The 24,957-nt window shown below is 41.9% G+C and overlaps 1 protein-coding gene across 3 annotated transcripts in view; it reads right to left on the bottom strand.

Annotated features, from left to right (window-relative positions):
- Positions 1-24,957, bottom strand: part of IGHMBP2 (immunoglobulin mu DNA binding protein 2) — a 121,147-nt gene that overhangs the window by 13,086 nt on the left and 83,104 nt on the right. For all 3 annotated transcript variants that reach the window (XM_060261194.1, XM_060261196.1, XM_060261195.1), the window contains 3 exons: positions 12,194-12,312; positions 6,876-6,970; positions 1,926-2,049 (listed from right to left, as the gene is read on the bottom strand). In XM_060261194.1, the coding sequence (XP_060117177.1) occupies positions 1,926-2,049; positions 6,876-6,970; positions 12,194-12,312 (338 nt within the window). The remainder of the gene's footprint in view (positions 1-1,925; positions 2,050-6,875; positions 6,971-12,193; positions 12,313-24,957) is intronic.

The following is a 24,957-nucleotide window of genomic DNA, read 5'->3' as shown; positions in this document are numbered from 1 at the left end:
CACACTTTTATCCAAATACTTAATACTCAGTCTTAATATATGGATCTGAATGGCAACAGAGAGATTCAAATCACTGAGATAAGCAGAACTATTAGATAAGTAGAATTACTCCTTATGTAGAGTTAGTTCATATGCAACATTTTTGTGCCTTTTCTGTCACGTGAAACCCAATGAAAACCAGGCTGTACATGGAGTTCTTCCAAAAGACCATAAAGTATTAAAAATCCACACTGTAATAGGTTTAGTTTATTATATTGCAAACACATCTTTTAAGGTTGCAGTCTAGGTAATATGTAAATGTATTTAGATTGAATGGATTCATTAATTGATTGATATATTAGAAAACAGGTGCTCAAGCAACTACAATTCTTTTACTGATTGACAGCCCTACTTATTATATGATTCTGCAGTGGTCACAATGTTACTGTATGGACACCCTCTAAGAAATCAGTTTATTCCATTTTTGTGCTTTTCTCCAAAAAACCAAGAAAAACAACCACCACCTTTGAAATAGTGTGTCACTAAAACCAAAAAAGTTCAATCAACATGGAAGAATAAACAACAGAACGAAGAAGTAAGCCTAAAACAACTAATCTGAAAGACTGGTTGTAATATCAGACTCTCAATATATGACGTGGAACAGTGTGCTCATTTAGATTGCACTGAGAAACACCAAGTATTCCACAAAGCTTTACCAATTCATCCCACATTTCTGTTACCTTAATGCTGTGTACATTCAACAAACACACAGGAACAGTGTGGTAAGAAGGTGATATAGATGGAAAGAAAATGTGGGAAACCAGAATATTTAATTGTATGGCTGCTGTCTTAATATGTCATTGTAATGTAACACACAAAACTGGCACTGACTGAGTTCCTGTTGCCCCAACTCTCACCATGTGAAACATTCTAGTAAACACTCTTCTGCGTCACTGCCACCTCTTTCCTTTTGATCAGACTTCCTTTATATTTCTTCCTAAACTCATTTAACCACTCATAAACCGCTATGCCTTCTGGCATAAACATGCCCGCTAATTAGGATTTTCAATAAGACAACCTATTCTTGCACACATTGTCTTCTAAATTCTCTGGAAGACAGCAGAGAGTTTCTTATCATGCTACTATAGAATGGATTTTTAGTCATCTCCATGGCATCTTACTAGGCTCTGACTGACAAGCCACACAATGGGCCCCCAGTTATTTGAAGTGGTGACTCAGTCCTCCAGTTTCAGGCAATTAGCTTCATTTGCAGTTACAGTCTTTTTGCCTCTGCAGTCAGGAATAGCAAGGGACTCAATTTTTAGTCCCACATTACTACATTAGAGTTCCATTCCCCCCAGCTCTTTTCTCTGCTCTGCTTTCCAGATTTATCTTGCGCAGAAAAGCTTTATTGGAAAATCTTCTCTGAGGAAGATGACAGTAGCCCTCTTGACACAAGGTCCCAGCAATGTGGAAGTCACATTCACATAGTGTAATGCCATGATGAAGGAGGACATGCAGAGCTTTTTTTTTTGTAGAAAAAAACAGCAGGAACTCATTTGCATATTAAGCCACACTCCCTGAAGCCAAGCCAGCTGGAACTGTATTCTTGTGCAGTCCTGCTCAAAAAAGCCCTGGGGACATGTATGAACACCATAACTGTGTAGGTGAAGCCAACTGCACAGGACTGTGTTTCTGGCATTCAGTTGGGAAAAAGGTGTCAACTGTTTGAGATTTACTGACCCTTTGCACAGAATTCTGTTAATCCTTGAACCTTGGGACTGCACTACTGAGAAGCAGCTCCCTTGTTGCAGGAAGCCGGTGTGAAGGAGACTAAAGCACCTGCTGAAGCAACGTACTTTTATGTCAATAATTTAACATTACTTAAAATTTAGCTTACTTTCATTCAGTTTTATCGACAGTTACAGCTATTAGGGAACATTTACCTTTTCTATTAGATCTTACAAATGAGAGGACAACAGCCTCCTTTTCTCTGCCCTGGAATCCATCCACTGATTTAATCTCCAGCTCTGGGTATTTACAACTCAGATGTTCTCTTAGCATGTCCACCTGAAAAACAAAGTCATTTCTGAAAACAAGGAGTATGGCAGGGACAAGGTAAAAGTAATAGATATAATTCATCTACTCTTCCCCAAAAATCTCATATTATAGGAATCAGAACTGCAGTTTCTAATATACTGGGTCTAGGTGGACTGAAAGTTGAACCTGAAGGAAGACTGGCTTGGCCCAGGTCAGTCTTCTATAGTCTGTATGCAATTTGGGAAGAGTCCTGTAGTTGCAAAAGGTCTGGGAGTAAAACCCTTTCTGTCACCTAACCTCTTTATTGTAGGAAAGAGGCATAACATTCTTTTTATACTTTGTCTATATAGATATCATCCAGGGTAGCATAAAATCGTTTACCCCATAAGTAAGGAAAGGCCATGTGGCTACACTAGTACTGGAAGCAGCATCCACAGTCCAATTCTTTAGCCATAAATTCCTCCTTGACACCACAGAGGAGGTCATAGCCTGTGAGGAAAATTTTACAGAATCAAAACTAGTATCAGCCATGAATGCCATGGCTCTCTCTAGTCAAGAGATAGCCATTGAGATTCATTGATAAACTTGGAGTTTTCCACAGGAGTCTGCAAAGCCACATGGTGAAGGATCTTGCCATGAGGGAGTTGGGGCTGAGGCTTTAATGGCATAGGCCATCACTTCATGAGCTCTGTGGAAGGCTGCCTCACATTTTTAATCTGTGGAATCCTTTAAGTAGTGTTCACTCTCTTTAGGTGATTGAGATCTGACTGGCCACCAGGACACTTACCACTGGAATTTTGAAGAGATCAGAGACTTTGTGTGGAAAAGAGTATAGCTTGATGTGCCTGATTCAGAAGCACTGCCCTAAAGATTCCATTCATTCCTCCTTGACCCCTTTAGTGAAAAAGCAAGAAGGAAAGGTAGAGCCCAAGGTTAAGGCATACTGAACACCTCTGTGGCCTCATCCGGCTCTGGATCTCCCTTGAAGATGGAAAGTTGCAGAATCTTTTTGTTGTTCAGTCGAACAGTCGAGTCCGACTCTTTGCAACCCCATGGACAGGCCCTCCTGTCTTCCATTATCCTCTGAAATCTGCTCAAATTCATGTTAGTCGCATCAGTAACATTGTCCAGCCATCTCATCTTTTGCTGTCCCCTTCTTCTGTCTTTCCTAGCATCAGGGTCTTCTCCAGTGAGTGCTCCCTTCTCATTTGATGGCCAAAGTATTCGAGCGTCAGCATCAGCATCAGTCCTTCCAGGGAAAAGTCCGGGTTGATTTCCCTTAGGACTGACTGATTTGATCTTCTTGTAGTCCAAGGGACTCTCAAGAGTCTTCTCTAGCATCACAACTCGAAAGCATCTATTCTTCTGTGCTCGGCCTTCCTTATGGTCCATCTCTCACAGTCATACATTACTACTGAGAATAACATCACTTTGACTATATGGACTTTTGTTGGCAGGGTGATGTCTCTACTTTTTATTATACTGCCTAGGTTTGCCATAGGTGTCCTCCTAAGGAGCAAACATCTTTTAATTTCATGGCTACAGTCACCATCTGCAGTGATCTTGGATCCCAGGAATGTGAAGTCTGTCACTACTTCCACGTCTTCTCGTTCTATTTGCCAAGGAGCGATGGGGTCGGATGCCATGATCTTAGTTTTTTTGATGTTGAGTTTCAAGCCTACTTTTGTGCTCTCCTCTTTCACCCTCAACAAGAGGTTCTTTAGGTCCTCTTCACTTTCTGCCATTAGAGTGGTGTCATCTGCATATCTGAGGTTGTTGATGTTTTTCCTGGCAAACTTAATTCTGGCTTGTGTTTCATCCAAGCCGCCATTCTGCATGATGTACTCTGCATATACATTAAATAAGTAGGGTGAAAATATACATCCTTATTGAATTCCTTTTCCTATTCTAAACCAATCGGTTGTTCCATATCCCGTTCTGACAGCTGCTTCTTGACCCTTATACAGGTTTCTCAGGAGACATGTGAGGTGGTCTGGTACTCTTTAGGGCCCTGTAGAGTTACACTGGCAACTCATAATGATAAAACAGACTGTGGAACTTGCTGAGGAGGATCTTCATCTGAAAGTTTCCCTTCTTTTATCTTTAAGTCAGACTCTTGAGTGTTCAAAATTAGGATTGTAAACCTCCTCCCCCAGCTGGGAAGACCCTGGAGATAAAGCACAGGAGGATGGGGGAGGTAGGCTTTTTTGTGCCATTATAGTAGGCCAAGAGGATCTTCCAGTGATCTGTCTGGTCCATAAGAGAATCCTTCCCCCATCCCACCATGATGTAGCCTGCCTTTTAGGTGAAACATAGGAGTGGTGGTGGTGAAGAGCTGTGCTTCTTTTTGCCCTGAGCCCATTCTTTTCTGACCATCTTGTTATTCAAAATGTTGGTCACCCACTCCTAAAAACCCACTGGGGGCAACAAAATGATCTCCAGCCCCTCTTGAGGGATCTGTGGAAGCAGGATTGTCATCTCCATGGCAGGTTGCACACTGACCACCTACTGATCAATTTGTGTTTGTGATTTTCATTTCATTTCATTTCATTTTATTCGATTTATATCCCGCCCTCCCCACCGAGGTGGCTCAGGGCGGCAAGGGAAGAGGCAGCTGACACAAGCTGCTAGCAACTGCTGCAACAAGGTTTTGGTGAAAGTTCTTCTTGCACCTGGCTGAGGTGCTTTCAGTTTGAGTCTGACTCTAATGTGTTGTTCCTAGCAGCCAATTTACACCTCTGCCATTGTTTTTGCAGCCCTCTGTTGTCTGGCATGATGACTCCTAAATCACCTGCTAGAGGCAACTGAGATGCAAATGACATAGGTGACAAACACACAGAAAGGTACTTGAATGAAAGAATGGATGAACTAAAGGAACTCTTGTAGCGAGAAAGGTCAAAAGGCAATTGGCGCTCCTTTCAAGTCCTGCATTTGCAAAGGCAGCAGGAAACGGAAGAAAGAAGTAAAATGACCTAATAACCTGCCTCCAGGTATTGTGGGAGAAGAAATATCCAATTGTCAGGATGTACTCCTCTGCTCAGATGAGAATTATTATTTTACCATTTATGTACACATGGGCAAGAACGTATGCCTTTTTACTTCTTCAAGGCTGAGGAAGCTTTTTCTTTATTTCATTCTCACCTCCCTCTCCAAGGTGTGTAAAATATGACCACACTTGATTAACTTCATTAATTGTCAAAACAGATGCACCAAAAAACAGCATCTCACTGCTCAGAAAGCTCGAGGGTTCAGGAACAGTGCCGGAGCCAGCACGAGAGCATGCCTAGTCCACTCAATTGACGAAAACTGCTGGAGATCTGTTTCTCACTGGTACACTGAATTTGTAACATGAGATATGCTCCAGTTTTAATAATTTTTATTAATTTAAACTACAAAAAGAAAAAGGAGTGCAAAGAACACATAAAATGGAGTATACCTTTTCTCTTCTCAATGCGGCCTGCCCCCTCAACAATGGGAGGAAGAATTCAACGCCATTTTTCCCTCTCAGGATGACTTCACTGGATCTTAATTTCCGGTATTGTTTTAATACTGCGACATAGGGGACCATTTTATAGCATTTATAGCATTGGAAAAAGTGCAGAAAAGGGCAACTAGAATGATTAAAGGTTTGGAACACTTTCCCTATGAAGAAAGGTTAAAACGCTTGGGGATCTTTAGCTTGGAGAAACGTCAACTGCGGGGTGACATGATAGAGGTTTACAAGATTATGCATGGGATGGAGAAGGTAGAGAAAGAAGTACTTTTCTCCCTTTCTCACAATACAAGAACTCATGGGCATCCAATGAAATTGCTGAGCAGTCAGGTTAGAACGGATAAAAGGAGGTACTTCTTTTTTCTTTTGTTTGTTTCGGAGCGTATCACTTTCCCATTCCAATTCCATAGACGTCAGCAGAATCTCTTTAGCGCTCAACTCCTGTAGGATTGCTATTTTGCTAGCTTTCAGCATAAAACCCATTTGCTCTTTAATAAGCTGCATAAATGAGCCAAGATCCTGTCTCAGAGAAATGATATTTGATAAGATATCTTTTTATAAGACATTTCGCTAGGCAGTGCCATTTTTCTCTGACAGCAAACTCAGTCTCTTAATCCAAGTTGGAAAGTAGCTTCAAGATCCTGTTAAATCCACATTCCACGACAGCTCCAGCTGAGATTTCAAATGTTATCCTTTCAGATACAGTCAAGCGATAGAGACAGATCTCTCTGAAATATATCTCCTTTATGTTCAGATCATATTGCAGCCTAATAATAATCTCCTTAGTATATGTCCAATTATAATCCGGGTCGATTTTAGTAATTGTATTCAATCCAATTTAAATAGTTACCGATACTTAAGATTGCTCGTAACTTTTTAAGGCCTCATTTCTCTTCCTCTGAGCTAGCCTCTCGTTATGCAAAGCGACCCATTAGCCAGCGGTGTTGAGAAGTCACTTACTTGTCAAGTAGAATCACATTAGGAGTAGAAAGACACTACATCAAAGGCGTACTGAGAAAAGTGAAAGCAAGAAAGCAGTCAGGCGTTCTTTTTCTGCTGGTGCACCAGCTTTTCATGGCTGATACAGGAAGCACAGGGGCAGCAACTGCTGTACCCCTAGCTCCCCGTAAAAGTCCCATGCCGAAGAAAAATCCCTTTAGGGCTTTCCTATGTGGGCATCACTTCTGAGACACCCCTCCAACAGCCAGACTCAGAGGTGCTGCAGGAGGACGATCTGCGGACCCCTCTGAAGCCAAGATGACGGAGCCCAGAAGTCTCAACATGAGATATGCTCTAAGGGCAGTCTGTGCACCTGGCTTTAATTTAAAAAAACAACTCTGCAGGCCATGGCATATGCACTCACCTGGAGATTGTAAGGAGCAATGACAGCAATGTCTCTTGCTTTCACACCAGCTCCTACCAGAGCCTGTATGTGCAAGCTGACAAGACGCACTTCACCTAGAAGAGGAGAACCAAACCTAGTGATTCAAGATTGAGAAAAATCATTTGACAGCAAAAACACTCAATTCAACCAGTAGTGGAGAAAGCCATTTTTTCATACCCCAGCTTAACGAAAATCCAATATTTACATTCAAGGTATATCTTAATAATAATAATAATAATAATAATAATAATAATAATAATAATAATAATAATAATAATAATAATAATACATTTTTATTTATACCCCGCCCTCCCCAAGGCAGGCTCAGGGCGGCTTACAGAGCATGATACAGTACCATGGTATGACAATAACAGATAAAATCAATCAACAGTATAAATACAATATATAAATTAGTCTTAAGAATAAGCTAAAACAATACAGTGGTACTACAGTCTCTGTTTATCCAAGGCAGCGTAATATTCGTTCTGGTTACATCTTAAAAGGCTACTTGGAAGAGGGCAGTTTTGCAGGCCCTACGGAACTGATTAAGATCCCGTAGGGCCCGCACCTCTTCCAGCAGCTGATTCCACCATTGGGGCGCTTTTATAGAGAAGGCCTGCTCCCTAGTTGTTTTAAGTTTGGCTTCCTTAGGCCCAGGGATTTCCAAAAGATTTTGTGAGCTGGAACGCAGTGCTCTCTGGGGAACATATGGAGAGAGGCGGTCCCTGAGGTAGGCAGGTCCTCGGCCATATAGGGCTTTAAAGGTGATAACCAGCACCTTGTAACAAACCCGGTATACAATTGGCAGCCAGTGCAGTTCCCGCAGCCTAGGCCGCACATGTTCCCACCGAGGTAGTCCCACTAGTAGCCTGGCTGCTGCGTTCTGCACTAGCTGCAGTTTCCGCGTTCAGTACAGGGACAGCCCCATGTAGAGGGCGTTACAGTAGTCCAATCTCGAGGTGACCGTCGCATGGATCACTGTTGCCAGGTCGCCTCGTTCCAAGAAGGGGGCCAGCTGCCTCACCCGTCTAAGATGAAAAAAGGCGGATTTGGCAGTGGCAGCTATCCATTGTCAAAGGAAGACTTTAGACCATTCTATAGAAAATATCAAGAATACAGGAAACCAAAGAAGTTTGAATATATTTCACAAGTTATTTACCAGTTCCTTTTTATTATAAAAGCAAGAAACTAAAATAATGTGAACTGAATAACATACATAACAATTTGTCAGACTATAATTCAGGACCTTGTTCAGCACCGAGTTTTTAAGGGGTTTGTTTATAAAAATTGCTTGCTTTTAATCAATGTTAGTAAATGGCCCTGAATGACTAGGCAATCTATAAATAACTTCATTTATTTATTTTAATATATAAATACAGGTGCAGAGAGTATCACAGCTGCAGCTCAACCTGCTTCTGTGAAATCTGAGTTGGTGTGGTGAGCGAGCTATAATCCGGGCATATGGCAAAGCAGATGCCTACTTTAGAACCAATTTAAATGTTTCTGGATTTTCTTCCAGTCCAGATGTTGCATGCTACTGAGGCAGGCAAGTTTCATGTAATGGTTTGTAGTCATGAGGTGAGAAAACAGGTTTTAAGATTGACAATAAAATGCAATGCTTGCAACCCTGGAAGATGAAACTATATACCTATAACTGGCTGACAATTTATTCAGCACAGAGTTTCGTATTTACACTTCTACCTTGGAAGTAATTCAGCTTGGGAAGCCAAATGCTTGTCCATTCATCTCCTTGCAGTGCTCTAGAAGCAATCAACAAGGGGCACCTCACCTATTATTTATCTAATCTACAAAAAGAATTCATATATCTTACACAAGTTTTTGCCCCATGTACATGGTCTGGGATGGGTGTGAATTGCACATACATGCAGAGAAAAAGCTACATGAAGGATGTTGCACTGTATGATCTAGCTGCCAATTTCACATTCAATCCCACATGGAAGCATCTTCCATCTAAAAACTGGACTCATTAATCACATATATCAGGAGAAATGGCCCCAACTTAATCTGCCATCTACAAAAAGCCAAGCCTATCTTTATAAGCTCTACTTCTCATTTCAGAGACAATTCCATCTCTTCTTCAGAGACTATAATTTCTTCTTCTAAGTGAGACTTTCCAATTTTTAGATGTGATCTCTCATTGCACTCTTCTTTTGTGATAATACAGAAAATCCAAGCCTTTCCACTAATGCAGCCCAATCTCTTCCTATCACCTATCTGTTGTTAGCATGCTGTAATATTCCAAAAAGAAAACTGCTAGTGGTCTCCAGTCATGCCAGAAACTGTTCTACTTATGTAGGGCAGAGACAAAGCTTCACAGCATTGCTAGGATGATCTGTAACTCTAAGATTCAGTGCTCTGGCTTTCTGTCCTTGTTCTATATGCCATTAGCATGGTCAAGCACTTGCTGTCCAATTAACTGGGGGGATTTGTGCCTTGTATAGAAAAAGTACTCTGTACTGATGCAATTAAGGTAAAAGCTCTTTTTAAAGCTATGCAGTATCTCAAAATGTGTGGGAACTCAAAAAAGTGGGAAATTGGGGTTGACTTTTTTGTGTTGAAGACTCACAGCTTTGCTCTTTGTGTCAGAGCCTGTGTCGCAATTCAAGAAAGCTATTTAAAACCTTCTCATCTGTCTTTCTACTGAACTGCCTTTCCCCTACTTGAAAGTACAGGGTATCTTTTCTTAGGCCAGGAGATTGAAGTGGATATACTTTCAGTCCTGAGATAGCAACTTCTTCCATTGCTACTCAGAAAATGCAAGTTCTTTATACAAGATCCCATCTTGTAGAGCATCAATGAGCACTGCCCAGTACACTGAAATTTTTTCCCAAATGGAGACTTCTGTCAGCAATGGATAATTGTCCAGGGCAAAATTGTATAGTCTTTTGCAAGGATGGGGGAAACAATTATCATAAACCATAAAGGTTGCAGCCATTAGTGGCCTGTGGTCAACATAATTTTCATGTGTATCACAAAACAGAGTGAGTGCTAAATTACAGCTTAGTAGATACACTGTTCTTATTTTACAATACTATTACTGAGAAGTTGTCAAATGAAATGTGAAAAAATAGTCGTGTGTTCAAAAAAGGCACTCCTTTTTCACCCATTTTAAAAAATAAATGAGATTCTCAGGTGTGTTGAAGCCACACAATTGTCCTTTAAAGAACATCCATCCATCTGATTTTTATGACTAGATGGGAGGGGAATTTTGGGAACATCTCTACCCATTGTATAGCATCTAGGGTGGTCTTTTGCTCCCCTTTCTGTTTGTGGATATATAACTCCAGGTGTAGTTAGAGGCACAAGGCTTTTATCAAAAGCCAAAGGACATTTAGGTCTTGGCTTGCAGCCTGTGGTCTTGAGTGAACCAGCGGATTCAGGCCTAGGCTATGATGTATATTGTACTTTGGATGTTTTTTTCTTGTTCATTGAAATTATGTCTGTAAGCCAACCTGAGTCTATATTAGGGAGAAAACCAGTACAAAAAATATCCTGTACTTCAACAAGCTCAAAGTGGCATTCAGAGTTTTCTCTTCTACCATTTTACCCTTACAAAACTGTCAAAACAAATTAACAGTAAAACATTTCATTTTTCGTACTCTAAAGAAAACATGCTAAATACTTGAATTTTCTTTCAAATACTTCTATCCATCTGTGTGTGCTAGGGAGGATTACAAGAATGAATCAACAGTACAAACACAAAACTACAGAAGCATCACTTCCCATCACTGAAGTGGTTTGACACACTCTCCCCTTCTCTTTTATCCTCATAACGAACCTATAAGGCAGGTTAACTCAGAGTATATTGCTGGTCCAAGGTTTCCCAGCAAGCTGCCAGGGCAGGGTGGGCATATGAATCAGGACCTCCCAGATCTGATTTGGACACCCTAACCATCAGCTGCTACTAAACACACTATATTTTAAAGTATTCTTTTCCTCTAATGGCAAACTGGAATGATGTTTATAATGTATGTTACATGTTCAAAAGTAAATTGGGTAGATAGAAACACCTCTGGGAAAGGCATGTTCTCAGTTTAACCCAGACTTGCAAGCAACAGAGCAATGAACAGCCTCCATTTATTGCCTTATGACACTCTCACCATCATTCTCCCATTCTGACATGTTACTATTTTGTTGGTTTCCTAAGCAAATGCTATCCAGACCAAACATTCTTTCAGTTTGTTAATTTCACTATGAGTTGTTTTTTCTAAAATAAAACCTCAGTATTCAGGTTAAATTGCCATGTTGGCACTTTGCGATAAATAAGTGGGTTTTGGGTTGCAGTTTGGGCACTCGGTCTCTAAAAGGTTCGCCATCACTGACCTAGGTAAAAGTAACATTGAACAATCTCCAGTGAGGCAAAGATTAAATAACCCCAAGCTTTTCAGAGCTTTTCCCATCTCAAAGGAAAGCAACCATTTGGCACATCGCATTGGCTGAGTATCTATGCCTTCATGGATAAAGTTAAGGCTACAGTCCAGAGCACACTTACTAGAAAAGGACTTCAGTAGACTTATATGAAGATCCAGAACTCACATTTGACTGTCTGTTACAAAATGTTGGTACTTTGTTGCAAAATTTTGGTACTTTTGTCAATCAGAATGAAAAACAGAGCTTTGGAGAAAGACTGAGATTGATTCCTCACTAGCAGTTGCTCCGCCTCCAGGCTTCTGCTTTCCCTGGCTCAAGTGATCAATTCCCTACCAGTTGCTGTGCAAGCACATCTCCAAAAAACAAAAGCAAGATGCAATGGGAGGGAGCTGTGGATCAAAATGTGCCTGTGCAGCAACTGGTGGGGAATTCATAGCTAGAGCCGGGGAAAGCAGAAGCCCAGGGGTGGAGCAACTGCTACTGAGGAATCGGTTAGCCAATCCTAGGAAAGGAATGTTCCTATTGTCCCCAAACGCCAATGAGTAAACATGAACAGTAATAATACAGCAATCAGAAACACTAAGAACAATCATGTATTTAATTCATACCAGAAAACCAAAAGAGATGGTGCTAACTGTACCTCTGGGAGAGAGCTACAACCTGGAGGCAGGAACAAAGAATGCCAGTCTCATATCCCTCAGTAAAGATCCTCTTAGTATGGCTCTACTAGTCAACCTCAGAGCTTGGGTTGGTCCACATAAATAGGTGTGGTCCATAAGCTACTTGGCACTAAAGCTGTTAAGAGAGTTTTAAATGCCAAGAACAGCTCAGAAACCACCTGGGAGCTTAATGGATTCCAATGCTAGCAAGTGGGCACATTCTTAGCAGCAGATTTTAAAAAATACCTTCATTCCCTTTAGACTGTTCATCTTCCACTTCAAGTTCAAATAAGCCACAGCCAGCTGTATCTATAAGTAGCAATGGAATACTAGTTTCTTCAGTAGAAGCCACTCCAGGCAGATCCCTGACAAATTATAAGAAAGAACAAGAAGTTAACATCACTCAAGTAGTACATTTGCTTTTTAAACCCTAGCACAGTTTGAATATGAATATCCCACCAAGCCTTCAAAAATAAAACCAGAGTTCAGCAGAATCTTTGACTCTGTGGGCTCCATGAAAATCTTTCATTATCACTAACATGGAATCCTTTCTCCATTCAATCTGAGTTAGCTTGCTAATGCAATATTTGTTATATATGGAGAAGATCACAGAACAAAACTCTTGAGTTCTTCATGTGTTTTCCTAGGATTCAACTGATACTACAGAATTAATATTCAGAGCTTTTTGTTAATACAAATCATCATGCAAATGCTAAATCCTGACATACTAATTTAAATATTTTTAATTTTTTTCCTTCCTCCAGATCTAGGCTTGCTAACATTTGTAGCAAGAAACCATAAAGTATCTTATAGTTCAACTATTTTTCAGTGAGCACTGGCTCCCAAAACCTACCATGATCTACAAGATGATGCCCAGTTTCCATACATAGCCACATGTAATATTTATAGGTTTTTGGCTACAAACATTTTGATGTTGAGCTGCATTCATTCATAAACTATTAAAAGGTTTTGGCTTGAGATTCAACTCTTTCCTATTGCCCACACAAAGATTTTCTGAGTGTTTTAGTCATATCCTTTGGTCATTCAAAGGTTATTGTGTTTCTCTACAGAACCATGAACTTGCCCCATCAGAGATACTATCGTTTATAGCAGGGTTTCCCAAACTTTTCTTTCCCGGTTATTTTTACACTTCTCCTTCATGGTCCACTAAAATTTGGAGGTGGAGCCAGGAGACTCTGAGTTCCATCTTCTTGTTCATTGAATAGCATGTGTAGCTACATAACAATCCTGGATGAGCTCCACCACCTATTTTTCTACAAAATAACCCCTGAAAAGGACCACATGTTAAAATATGCACATCCTCTTCAGACTTCCTCAGACCACCTGTCAGGAATAAGCACTAGCACCTCTGGACTCCAATTTTCTTTCACAAATACAAAGGAGTCTTCAAATTCTCAATAATTTCTTGTATTAAGCAAAATACATCATTTGGGAATTTGAATCTCGTTTCAATAACTGTCAGGCTTCTATCAGGTAGCTGCTTGTACTTTTTAGAACTGGGAGGCAAATGAAGTGCCCTTTGATGTATTACAAGGAACAATGTTTTGACAGCTGTGATATTAGAAAAATGCACAACACACAGTCCTAGTACCTCAAGCAAGATGCTTTTTTAACAACAGTCTTTTATCTAAAGAAGTCATATTAAAACCTGATTTTGTGGGGAAAGGCTTTAAACTTGAATCTCATGTGTCATGAAACCTACATTCATTGGCTATTTGAATGTTAAGAAAAATAGCCAGTTACAATTGTTTACGGCCACAAGAAATTTGTTGCTGACTTGAGAACAGAACTCAGAATTCCAAAATGTAGAGACAAGGGCCTTCACATATTGATTTTGGAACATTTCCCTGAATTATGCATGCATTCTAATGTGTAATTGTAATGACATTTGCACTCTGCTGGGAACAAAACAATTATAGTATGCCAGTCCTATATTTCTTTGAAAGGAAGTTCCACTGAGTTCATCTACAGTGGTGAAAGAAGCTTTGACACTCAACAGTTTATAGGTTGGAAATCTTGTTGGTCTTTAGGGTACTACTGTACTCAAATCTTGCTCTTCTACTGCAGACCAACATGACTACCCACCTAAACACATCTATACTGCAATCTTAAACAAAATTACACCCTTCCAAGTCCATTGGGCTTAGAATAATAGAAGCATAGAGCTGGAAAAGACCTCCAGAGCATCTAGTCCAACCCCCTGCACAATGCAGCAAATTCACAAATACCTCCCCCTAAATTCACAGGATCTGCATTGCTGTCAGATGGCCATCTAGCCTCTGTTTAAAAACCTCCCGGGAAGGAGAGCCCACCACCTCCTGAGGAAGCCTGTTCCATTGAGCAACTGCTCTGTCAGGAAGTTCTTCCTAATGTTGAGCCGGAAACTCTTTTGATGTAATTTCAAAGCATTGGTTCTGGGTCCAACCTTCTGGGGTCACAGAAGACAATTCTGTACCTTCCTCTATATGTAAAGGTAGTCCCCTGTGCAAGTACCAGTCATTTCCAACTCTGGGGTGACGTTGCTTTCACAATATTTTCACAGCAGACTTTTTACGGGGAGGTTTGCCATTGTCTTCCCCAGTCATCTACACTTCCCCTCCAGCAAGCTAGGTACTCATTTTACCAACCTCAGAAGGATGGAAGGCTGAGTCAACCTTGAGCCAGCTACCTGAACTCAGCTTCTGCCAGGACTGAACTCAGGTAGTGAGCAGAGTTTAGGACTGCAGTACTGCAGCTTTACCACTCTGCACCATGGGGCTCTTCCTCTAAGCACCATAAAAAAATTTTAATTGTATTTTATTGCTTTTAAACTATAATTATAGATGTTTGAATTGAACTGATAGTTAGCCGCCCTGAGTCCGCTTGTGGAGAGGGCGGGATAACAGTCTAAAGTAATAAATAAATAAATAAATAAATAAATAAATAAATAAATAAATAAATAAATAAATAAATAAATGACAGCCCTTCAAGTACTTGAAGATGGTGATCATATCACCTTTCAGCCACCTCCTCTCCAGGCTAAATATGCGCAGCTCCTTCAACCTTTCTTCATAGGACTTGGTCTCCAGACCCCTCACCATCTTCATTGCCCTCCTCTGGACCCATTACAACTTGTCTATATCCTTCTTAATATGTGGTGCCCAAACCTGAACACAATACTCCAGGTGAGGTCTACCCAGAGCAGAGTAAACAGATACCATCACTTCATGTGATCTGGACACTATACTTCTGTTGATACAGCCCAAAATTGCATTTGCCTTTTTAGCCACCACATCACACTTTTGATTCATGTTCAGCGTATGGTCCACTAAGACCCCTAGATCCTTTTCGCTTGCAGTCCAACTCTAATTTTTCAAGTAATCCTTTTGATATACAAAATTTTAAAAGTACTTTTCCTCAGTTTAGAAAGATGGCTAATGCTGCACCAAAATACATATATAGCATGACAGAAAACTTCTATTAGTCCACAGTTATTTATCATCACCATGGAAGATATATAGAGTAGCATTCCATTTGCTCTTCAGTTGGGGGACCCAGCAAAACTGGCTCTACTTGGCATATCGTTTTATAGGGTAACCATGTTGACTTACAGTAGAACAGCTAGATTTGAGTCCACTGACACCTTAGAGACCCACAGGAGTTTCTGGGTCTAAGCCTTTGAGAATCAAAGCTCCTGTCATCAGACACAGTGGAAGGGGAGATCTGAGTTCTTTTATCCTAGTGAGAAGGTGGGAGGGTGTGGTAAAGAATACAGGAGCTGTTCAGCATGAATGTGATCCTGAAAAGAAATGAGCTCAAACAACACAAGAAAACACATTTTTTCTACAGTTAGTGTGGCTGTCAGAATGTGGGCCACTCCAATAACTAGGCTTCTACTATGAGAAGCTGGAATATTAACTGCAATAAATCCTAACTCTGTCTTTGTGTGCTGTACAGTTGTAGAAATCCTGGTTTACTCCTGGCTTGCTCCCAGGCTGCAAAAAGAAGGAAATGAAACCAGCATTTGTTGAGGCAAACCAGGATTTGAAGATGTCTGCAAGATGAATCCTGGTTTCACAAACTAACCATTGTTAAAATAAACCATGGTGTCATGTGATCGCTGAACTGAGCTATGGTATTCTCTTAATCTCAAGGTGGTCAGCATTTGCCAGCAGTGCAAATGGTAACTAGTTTACTGGTGTTCATCTGAATATAGCCACTAAGATAATGTAACAGGCTTCTTCACCAGAGACACTGTTGCTACTATCCAGTCACCAATGCCTTCCAATGTGAGGGATATTTTAACACCACCACCCCCCCCCCGCAACCCTCCCCCCCACCCTCTCTGTTATCGAAGAACTGTACCTGTTCCTCGCGGAAGGTCTGTAGCTTTCTAGTACAGTTTTGCATGCTTCAGGTCCAAAGTTCAGTTCCTGGACTCTCTAGTTGTAAGGATGTTGCAAAGCAAGGCTTTAAACAGACCCTTCTTTGCACCTGAGTGAACATATGAACATATGAAGCTGCCTTATACTGAATCAGACACTTGATCCATCAAAGTCAGTATTGTCTTCTCAGACTGGCAGCGGCTCTCCAGGGTCTCAAGCTGAGGTTTTTCACACCTATTTGCCTGGACCCTTTTTTGGAGTGTTGCTAGTCAAAGTAGACAAACTGAGCTGAACAGTACATAGCCTGTCAGTTTACAACAGCTTCATTTGTTTCATAATAAACAACTATTTGAGCAGGATGGACTCAATCCAATGCAAATTTCCCAACACTGCGGAGGGGGGGCACTCTAAGGGTATGTGTTTATCACTCAGGCTGCATGATCCAGCAAGCTAGGTGAACTTGTGGAATGGGGTGATTAAATTTTTTTTTTTTGCAGTGTGGGAGGCATCTAGCTCTTCCCACTCCCCATTGCCTTTGCTCTGCCCATCATCCACTCAGCACACATCAGTTTTCCTCTCACTGGCACACTGGCTTCTTTACAGGTTAGGTGGTGGGGGAAATACCAGAAATGCACCACAGCAGCCCCTCTTTCTCTGAACAAATTCTCTGCCTTAATTTTCTTTTACATGCTCTAACCATAATTCAGAACATGAGAAGATTGGAAAACCTGTTGATAGATGCAAATCCATCCTTCACTTATGGACAATTTCAGAGGAAAACTGTGATTTGTTTGGGACAGAGAAAAAAATTCCTGAGGATCAAAAGTTTATTAAAAGATAAACTTACCTACAACTTGATTAAGGACCATCTAATAATAATTTCTCATGTCTGTCTCTGGGCTAGTGATGAGTGAACTCCCCTTAGCTTGATTTGGAATTGACTCAATAATGAAAAGATTTCTCAGTGAGTGTCTGGGGAAAGAAACTCGTTGCTTTTAAAATAATTCTCTGTCATTGGGAAGTGAAGGCACATGAACACTGAGGCTGTCTTCATTTATATCAACAAACTGGATGAAGGGGTAGAGAGGAATTTCTACAATCAAATATGCAGATAACACAAAACTGGGTAGGATAGCTAACACATCAGAAGACAAACATAAACATCAATCTGTCCCTGACAGTTAGAAAGCTGAGCTGAAACTTGCAAAATGAACTCCAGCAGATAGAGATCAAAGTTTTTCTTTTAAGGTAAAAGAATCGCACAGAGGTATAGAATGAAGGACACCTGTCCATATTGCATGTGATAAAGATCTTGGAATTGTAGTCTATCATAAACTGAGCATGAGTCAGCTGTGTGAACTGGCTACAAAAAGACAAATGTTATTTTAGGTGGAACGGATAAAACAGAAAAAAGGAAGTACTTCTTCACCTAAAGGGTAATTAGCATGTGGAATTCACTGCCACAGGAGGTGGTGGCAGCTACAAGCATACCAGCTTTAAGAGGGGATTGGATAAAAATATGGAGCAGAGGTCCATCAGTGGCTATTAGCCACAGTGTATATATATATATATATACACACAGACACACACACACATATTGGCCACTGTGTGACATGGAGAGTTGGACTGGATGGACCATTGGCCTGATCCAACATGGCTTCTCTTATGTTCTTAACTAATAGTAACAGAGTGCCCAAGACACAAGAAGTAATCATTCCACTGCATTTGGATCAAACCTTAGCTGGTTTTGTGTGCTTCAATTTAACAAAGAGGTGAACAAATTAGAATGGGTTCTGAAGAAGGAAGTGAAAATGGTTAGATGCTTGGAAAACAAATCCTACATGGAACGATTGTAGGAACCAAGCATGTTTGAGCTAAAGAGAAGAAAAGACTGGGGAAGACATGGCCGCACTCTTCAAATACCAGAAGCATACAAAAGAGCAAAGATTTGTTCTCTTCTCCAAAGCGCAAGACTAGATCTACTGGATTGAAATTACAGGCTCATTAGACAAAACTCTCTACAAGGAAGAACAGTTTGATACTGGCTTTCCTTCTCCGGAGGTTTTTTGGCAGCGACTGGACAGGGGCTGGACTAGATGGGCTATCAGGCCCTTTCCAATGCATGATTCACCAAGAGTAAGTGGATAACATTAAAGATCTTTTCCACACATGCCTAGAACGAAGGTGGCTTTGGACATGTGGGCATGTGGTCTGCTGACCAAACAGACATACAATCTTGTTTTACAATATGAGCCACAGAAGAACTTTTGCGGCAAATGCTGCTAAGAATTACAAACTATACATATTAATATCCGTGCCCTCCCCCCCCCCCCCCAAAAAAAGAAGGAAATGGCAAGCTTCAGCAACATCACTACTCTGGATTACAAAGCTCTCTTCTCCAGTTTTCTTAAGTAGCCAATTTTATTCAAATAATACTGAGCAGCAAAATTCACTTAATTATCACCTCTTCAAAACAGCGGCTAATTAAATCGTGTCATTTTCAAATGGAAATTGCCTTTCTTCCCCACAAGCATTTCAAAAGAAGCTGGAGTCCTGAGTAATGCAAGGTTTGGGGTTCTTTGTTTTTCCTTTACTCTCCTGGGGCTCTGCTGTTCCAGTCACGAACAACCACCTGTCTTCTTCAAGGGTATAAAGCTATCATTAAGATTCTTCTGTGCGTGCCCCTGGAGGGCAGTGAGTGTACTTGGACTTGTTGTAACTCTCAGGAACAATCTTAATTTGAGTGATTTTGGGAACATCACTTCTGAAGATAATTAGCTGCATGAATCTTCCAGTGAAAAGAAAAGTCACACTCTTTCCTGTGGAGAACATGCTGGTGAATTGCTCGCATCCTTTTAAATGCCAAGTCTTCCTGCTGCTACTCCAAACTTAAACCTGGGAGTAGCAGGCATCACAGAAACTGAAGGGATGAAATGTATAACACAGAGATGGCTCAGTGGGGGTGTTCTGGGACAGAATTCCAGGTATAGGGCAGAAGAAAAGTGAATAATTGCCTCTTCTGTTTCTCCTCTCACCATATGGATGATTCAGTAGACCATCAACAATTAGCTCGTACTTGGAAGATTATTCCCACTTCGGTTTACAGTCCTTCATATATTCTTTTTCCAGCTGCCTTTGAATGTTCTCTTTTGTGGCTTTGCCTGCATGCTCCCAAAAGTCTTATCTTTTGTGCAGAGGTAAGCAATTGCTGTTGATTTCCATTTAACATTTCAATATTCCATTACATTTCTTGTTCGGTTGCAATGCCTGAGCTGCAGAGCAGCCTGCAACGCGTTGCTCAAGAAATAAGGGTAATGATTTTCCACATTTCTGAGGCTTTTTTTCTTTGACATGCTGCTGTCAGTTCCATTTTCTATTCTGAAAATAACTTCACTACACTCAGATACAAACAGTAAAATCTCCTTTGGCAAGCAGTGTCCCAAATTCACAGGAAATCCTCAAGGCATTGCAAAAGCTGTTAGGACAGCAAGATGCTTTTTGCTACATCATAAGTTTCTTCAGCTGTAAATGGGCAGTTCTTTAGAAAATGTGCAACTAAGTATTTTTCTCTAGCTTCATGAATAGTTATTATAAAGGATGAGTTCCCAGCACACCCCAAATCTACCCAAATTTGAGCCTTCTAAATGAATTTAAGCCTTGTAATTTGGCACTCAGAAGAAGCAAAACAAAGAGTCAGCAAATCAGGGGCTTTAAGGTATTCTAAATGTTGCAATTTTGATAACGCTAATGGCAGGTTAATTTCAAACAGTTTGAAGCAGCAACTTCCAAAACTCAATAGCAGCCCTTAGCCTTGCTATAAAAGCAAAGTACACTCTCATTACTGCTTTATGGCCAAGGACAGAAGACAGTCTTTCAACTTCAGTCAGCTACAGGTTTCATATACAAATCTGAATTTATGACAACAGCCAATGATTGTATGATCATCTTTGTATGATTTGTCTTATTTTGGTGGCTATTTATGCTGTTCCTACTGAATCTGGTGTCTCTGGTTCATTGTTTAATGCAGTAGTATCTCAAAGCATGTATACCTTTCACACAATCTCTTTTCAATCCCAGATATAATGACACATGGTCACATACCCTGCGCTACTCTTGTCAGAGATTTCTTTTTTCCAGTATTTAAACTGATCCTGTGCACAGCCATCTTTTCATCAGCTTTCCCTGGATACCTCATTCTTTCTTTCCTCCTTCCAGATCCTGTACTAGAGCAATGTCTCTTCCTTGCCCCTTTAAACAATTTCTCAGCCAAACAGTAATTCTATAAGCAGGGACCTGTGAAGAAATTGTGGAGGGGATCTGCTGGTTTCTGCTTCCTCCTCACTCTTCTCCCTTTGTCCTCCTGCCACCACTACTGCCTCTTCCTGAAAGCTGCTTTTCTCTCTTGTCCCCCCGCCTTTTCCTTGCCTTTCTCTCCTCATTCTCCTGCCTCCTCTTTGTCTTTCTCTTCTTGTCTTCCTGCTGCTGCTTTTCTGTCCCTTGTCCTGCTTCCTCAACCTCTCCCCCCAAAAAACTTTGTCCCTGTTGCAGGTATATTTATAGAGCTGCTAGACCACTACCAAAATGGCAGCTGAGATCTCACAACACAGTGTTGTGAGCTCTCATTTTCATGTCATTCAGCAGGTTTTTTTTTAAAAAAATGACCATTCACCTTTTTTAAACTTCTCAGATTTTGCATGCAAACCTGAAATAACTCCTGTCTCCGTATGACCTAGATTTTTTGTTCCACACTCTGAGGCGATGTTCCAAAAGATAGACAGAGGCAGTTTAACACTTTTGTTAAAAGTGCACACTTTTTTCTCCTTTTGTTACACTCTAAACCTACTTTAAAAAAAAACCCCTCAAAATTCACATAACAGACCTGTCTCAGGCAAGGGACCAGGAAGGGCCTTCTACTGGCTGCCACCACTCTGGTAAGGGTCTGTTCGGGAGGGTCCAGAGCACCCAACCAACCCGTGTCTTCATTCTTAGCAAGCACCTTTTAACTGTGACCAAAGAGACGTGAGGACACAGGCAGTATAACAATAACAAATTTCTTGTAAGTGCTCAAAACAACAGTGAAAGATAGAAATAGTAAAGGTGATATAAAGCAAAATAACTTCCCTAATGCAACTAGATATATGTTCCCTTCCTCTAATGCCAAAGACTCACTGCCCTTGGATGAGGGCACCCTTCTGCTGCAGCTTTTCCAGAGAGAACACACTTCCCTCTTTAGCTGGCCTATTTATTCTGTCTTCCCAGATCCCACCAATCTGATCTTCACTGGGCAAGTTTTCCTAAATCTCTGCCACCCAATCAGAGGGATAGAAGGGATCCTGGGAGATGTAGGCCTGGTTACTACTCTTACACAGGCTTCCCTGGAGCCTATAGGCCTCACTAGGCCTAGGATCATGACAAGCCCATTAAATGAATATATTTTCTTGAACTCTGTTCTAACAGTACTAAAATGTACTGGGTTCAAAGAATGAGGACGCCCAAGAGATAGTGAGTTCAGCTCTTTATTCAGTGATTCAGCATAGTGAGTTAGGAACAGAACTGTCCAGCAGGACCAATGGACTTGCTTATATGCATGCAAACCTCCTCACCCCAAAACCCATCACCATCAGGGATCGTTAGGCCATGGCTATTTTTCTAGCTTTTTGTAACAGCCCAAGGTACCATCAAAGACGGACAGAAATTCATCGCAAACCCTCCCCAAGACTGTGGGGGTTAAGCTATGCACTCCTGTGACTGCAAACCCCAAAGGCGCGAACCATGCCAGAACCAGCAAACTTGTGCATCAGCCACCCACCACCAGCAAGTTCAAAAGTCCATCAACATTTCTGTACTGCACCCAGAACTTTCCCCACCCCCTTATTTCTACATTGTTCTGTGAAAAGTCTCTGAGGATGAACCCTGCGGGTTGGAGGTGAGGCCATCCGTTGGGACAGATCGTCCTGAGGGTCTCCTCTGAAATAATTGAAATGGAGGATCCTGTGTCCAATTCCATCAGGCAAGAGGCTCCCTTTAACTTAACAGTCACCTTGATTTTATCAGGGTGTCCAAGGGCAGATGCAGTACCTGTAGTAGTTGGAGTGACGTGGTGTGGAGCTCCATCTCGTCTGTTGACTCCTGGTGCGTGGTTTGTTGCCTTTGGGTCCCTTTGGAGCGGCAGACTCGGACAATGTGGCCAACCTTACCACAGTTCTGGCATTGGGCATCTCAGAACCGACAGGTCCTCCGCTCGTGGAGCTCTCCGCAGCTGGCACAGGGATTTGAGATTGCAGCATGAGGTGGCGTTGCAGTCAGGCGTGAGGCGCGATGAGTAGGTTGGGGCAGCTGTAGAACTTCTTTCACTTCGTCAGCCAATTCCACATGGTGGGCTGCCATGGTGGCCCTCTTGGAAACTGGTGGGCTTGGTGGCAGACAGACCTCCGTGGTGAACTGGTCTGCTGCCTCTGTGGCAAGGGCCTCTTCCATCGTGACCTGGCACGTGGGGTCCTTCTTGGCAAAGAGCCTCCATTGGATTCTTTCATTCATGAGGTCTCACACTAGCCGGTCCTGGAGGGCTTCCTCCAGGTTGCTGAAATTGCAGCAGCGGGCCGCCCTTCGGAGAGCCATAATGAAAGCTGTAATCAACTCACCCAACTGCCTGGTTCCTTCCATAGAATGCGTGGCAAGCCACTATGATGGAGGTTTTAGGCGCGAAGTGGTCTTGAAGCCGGTTCAAGATGGTCTGGTACGACGTGTCTTTGAGGTCGGCTGGAGCCAGCAGGGATGGAAGAAGGTGGCCCGCTTCTTTGCCTTGTCCATTATGTCTGAAGACTCCAGGAAGAAAGCGAAGCAGGAGGCGTAGGATTCCCAGTCCTCAGTGGTGGCATCAAACTCATCGAAGTGTCCTGGAGCGGTAGCCATGTCGTCTGGCGGTGGCAATGCATTGTGCAGTGCTGGATGCAGAGTGCAGCGATGTGTGGTGCAGTGCCAATGGCCGGGGCTCCTCGCTCACCAGGATCCCATCCTCATCACCAGTAAAATGTACTGGGTTCAAAGCATGAGGACGCCTCAGGTGGCTATTATTTTAGGGTCTCAAGCTCAGCCAAGTCTCTGTTGGCCCTACGGTCAAACTCCAGTTCCAATATATAACAAGTACTCGGGTAAGGAGTGGATCAAGGGCCCTTAGTCCACCAAGAAATTGCTAAATTAGAGTTCATCAAGAGGTTTGACACAACCTCCCTCAAGGGCTGAATTGGGATTCCTCAGCTGTTATAGGAACTACCTATCTTAATAAAGCTAGCTTAGCAAAACTAAAGAACTTCCCATTTAGGGTTGTCAGATCCCTCTTCCTTGCCGGCAGGGGACTTTGGGGAGTGTTCGTGGAGGGGGCAGGGACACCCCAACATGAGATGTCACTGAGATGTCACTGCATTGGGGACTGGTGCCCTGCACACCTGGATTCTGTTTACAATTCAGGTGCAGAAGCCCCCCCCCCTTTTTTTTTTTTGCAGGGAGAAAGAACTGGCTTCCCTTCCCTGCAAGCCCTGCCATGGCAGTGTGTGCAAAGGAGAGAGAAAAGCAGCAGATCATTGAGGTAAGCCTGCCCTGGCTTCTCTTCCCTACATGCCCCAACCATGGTGGAGTGTGCAGAGAGGGGGAGAAAGCGCCAGATTGGGGAGGTGAGCCTTCCTTCCTGATTGGCCTGCTTGCTACACATGCACCAGAATTCACACTGGTGGCTAGCTGTCACCCCTCTCCCTCTCTTCTGCAAAATCTAAAGCTTCCCCCAGCTGACTGGTGGGCCACATTCTCCCCATGGATCAACTGAAGGGCCCTTTAAATCTTGTGTGAGGGGAGGGAGGGAGGGATGGCCACAGGAGGCCAGGCTTGGGGGCAGGTTGGAGCCCCTCCAAGTGTGAGAATTCCTGCCAGGACCTGGGGGCTGGTAACCTTACATTTACTGCTACAGTCAATGGTATTTATACTACCTTGATTTTAGAAGTATATTTGACCTTGTACTTCCTGAATTTTCACAGCCCCTTCATCCTGCTGTTCATAATATTTTTTCATGCATATGTATATAAATATCTCCCTAGTAATAACCTAATGAAGAAAGTGGGCTCTAGTCCACAAAAGCTTATGCTGGAATAAAATCTCGTTCATTTTTGAAGGTGCCACAAGACTCCTGATTATATTTTAGTGTAAAAGACTAACACAGCTATCCTAAAATTAGTTTTTTTTGTGGCAGTACATCTCTCTTTCATGACTTGGGACACATTTTTAACAAGTAGACACAGAATAATTCCTACTGCAATGTTTTACTTTGTGCTGAGATCACCTGTAAAATAATAATGCTATAAGAAAGGTGTCTACATTTCACAGATTCTCTGCTTTATGGCATAGTCACAAATGTCCCTACCACTAAAAGATTCACTCTTTCCTTGAGGAAAGTTAGAGTCCAGTGGCATCTTTAAGACCAACGAAGTCTGCTTGAACATGAAAGCTCATACCTTGAATAAAACTTTGTTGGTCTTAAAGGTGCACTGGAGTCTAATTTTATTCTATTGCTTCAAGCCAACACAGTTACCCACCTGGATCTATTTTCCCTGAGGAAGTCATACATCAATTAAGGTT

This window comes from Heteronotia binoei, chromosome 21 (assembly GCF_032191835.1).
Source record: "Heteronotia binoei isolate CCM8104 ecotype False Entrance Well chromosome 21, APGP_CSIRO_Hbin_v1, whole genome shotgun sequence".
In the NCBI taxonomy this organism is placed as follows: Eukaryota; Metazoa; Chordata; class Lepidosauria; order Squamata; family Gekkonidae; genus Heteronotia; species Heteronotia binoei.
This window is presented reverse-complemented; position numbering and strand designations above follow the sequence as displayed.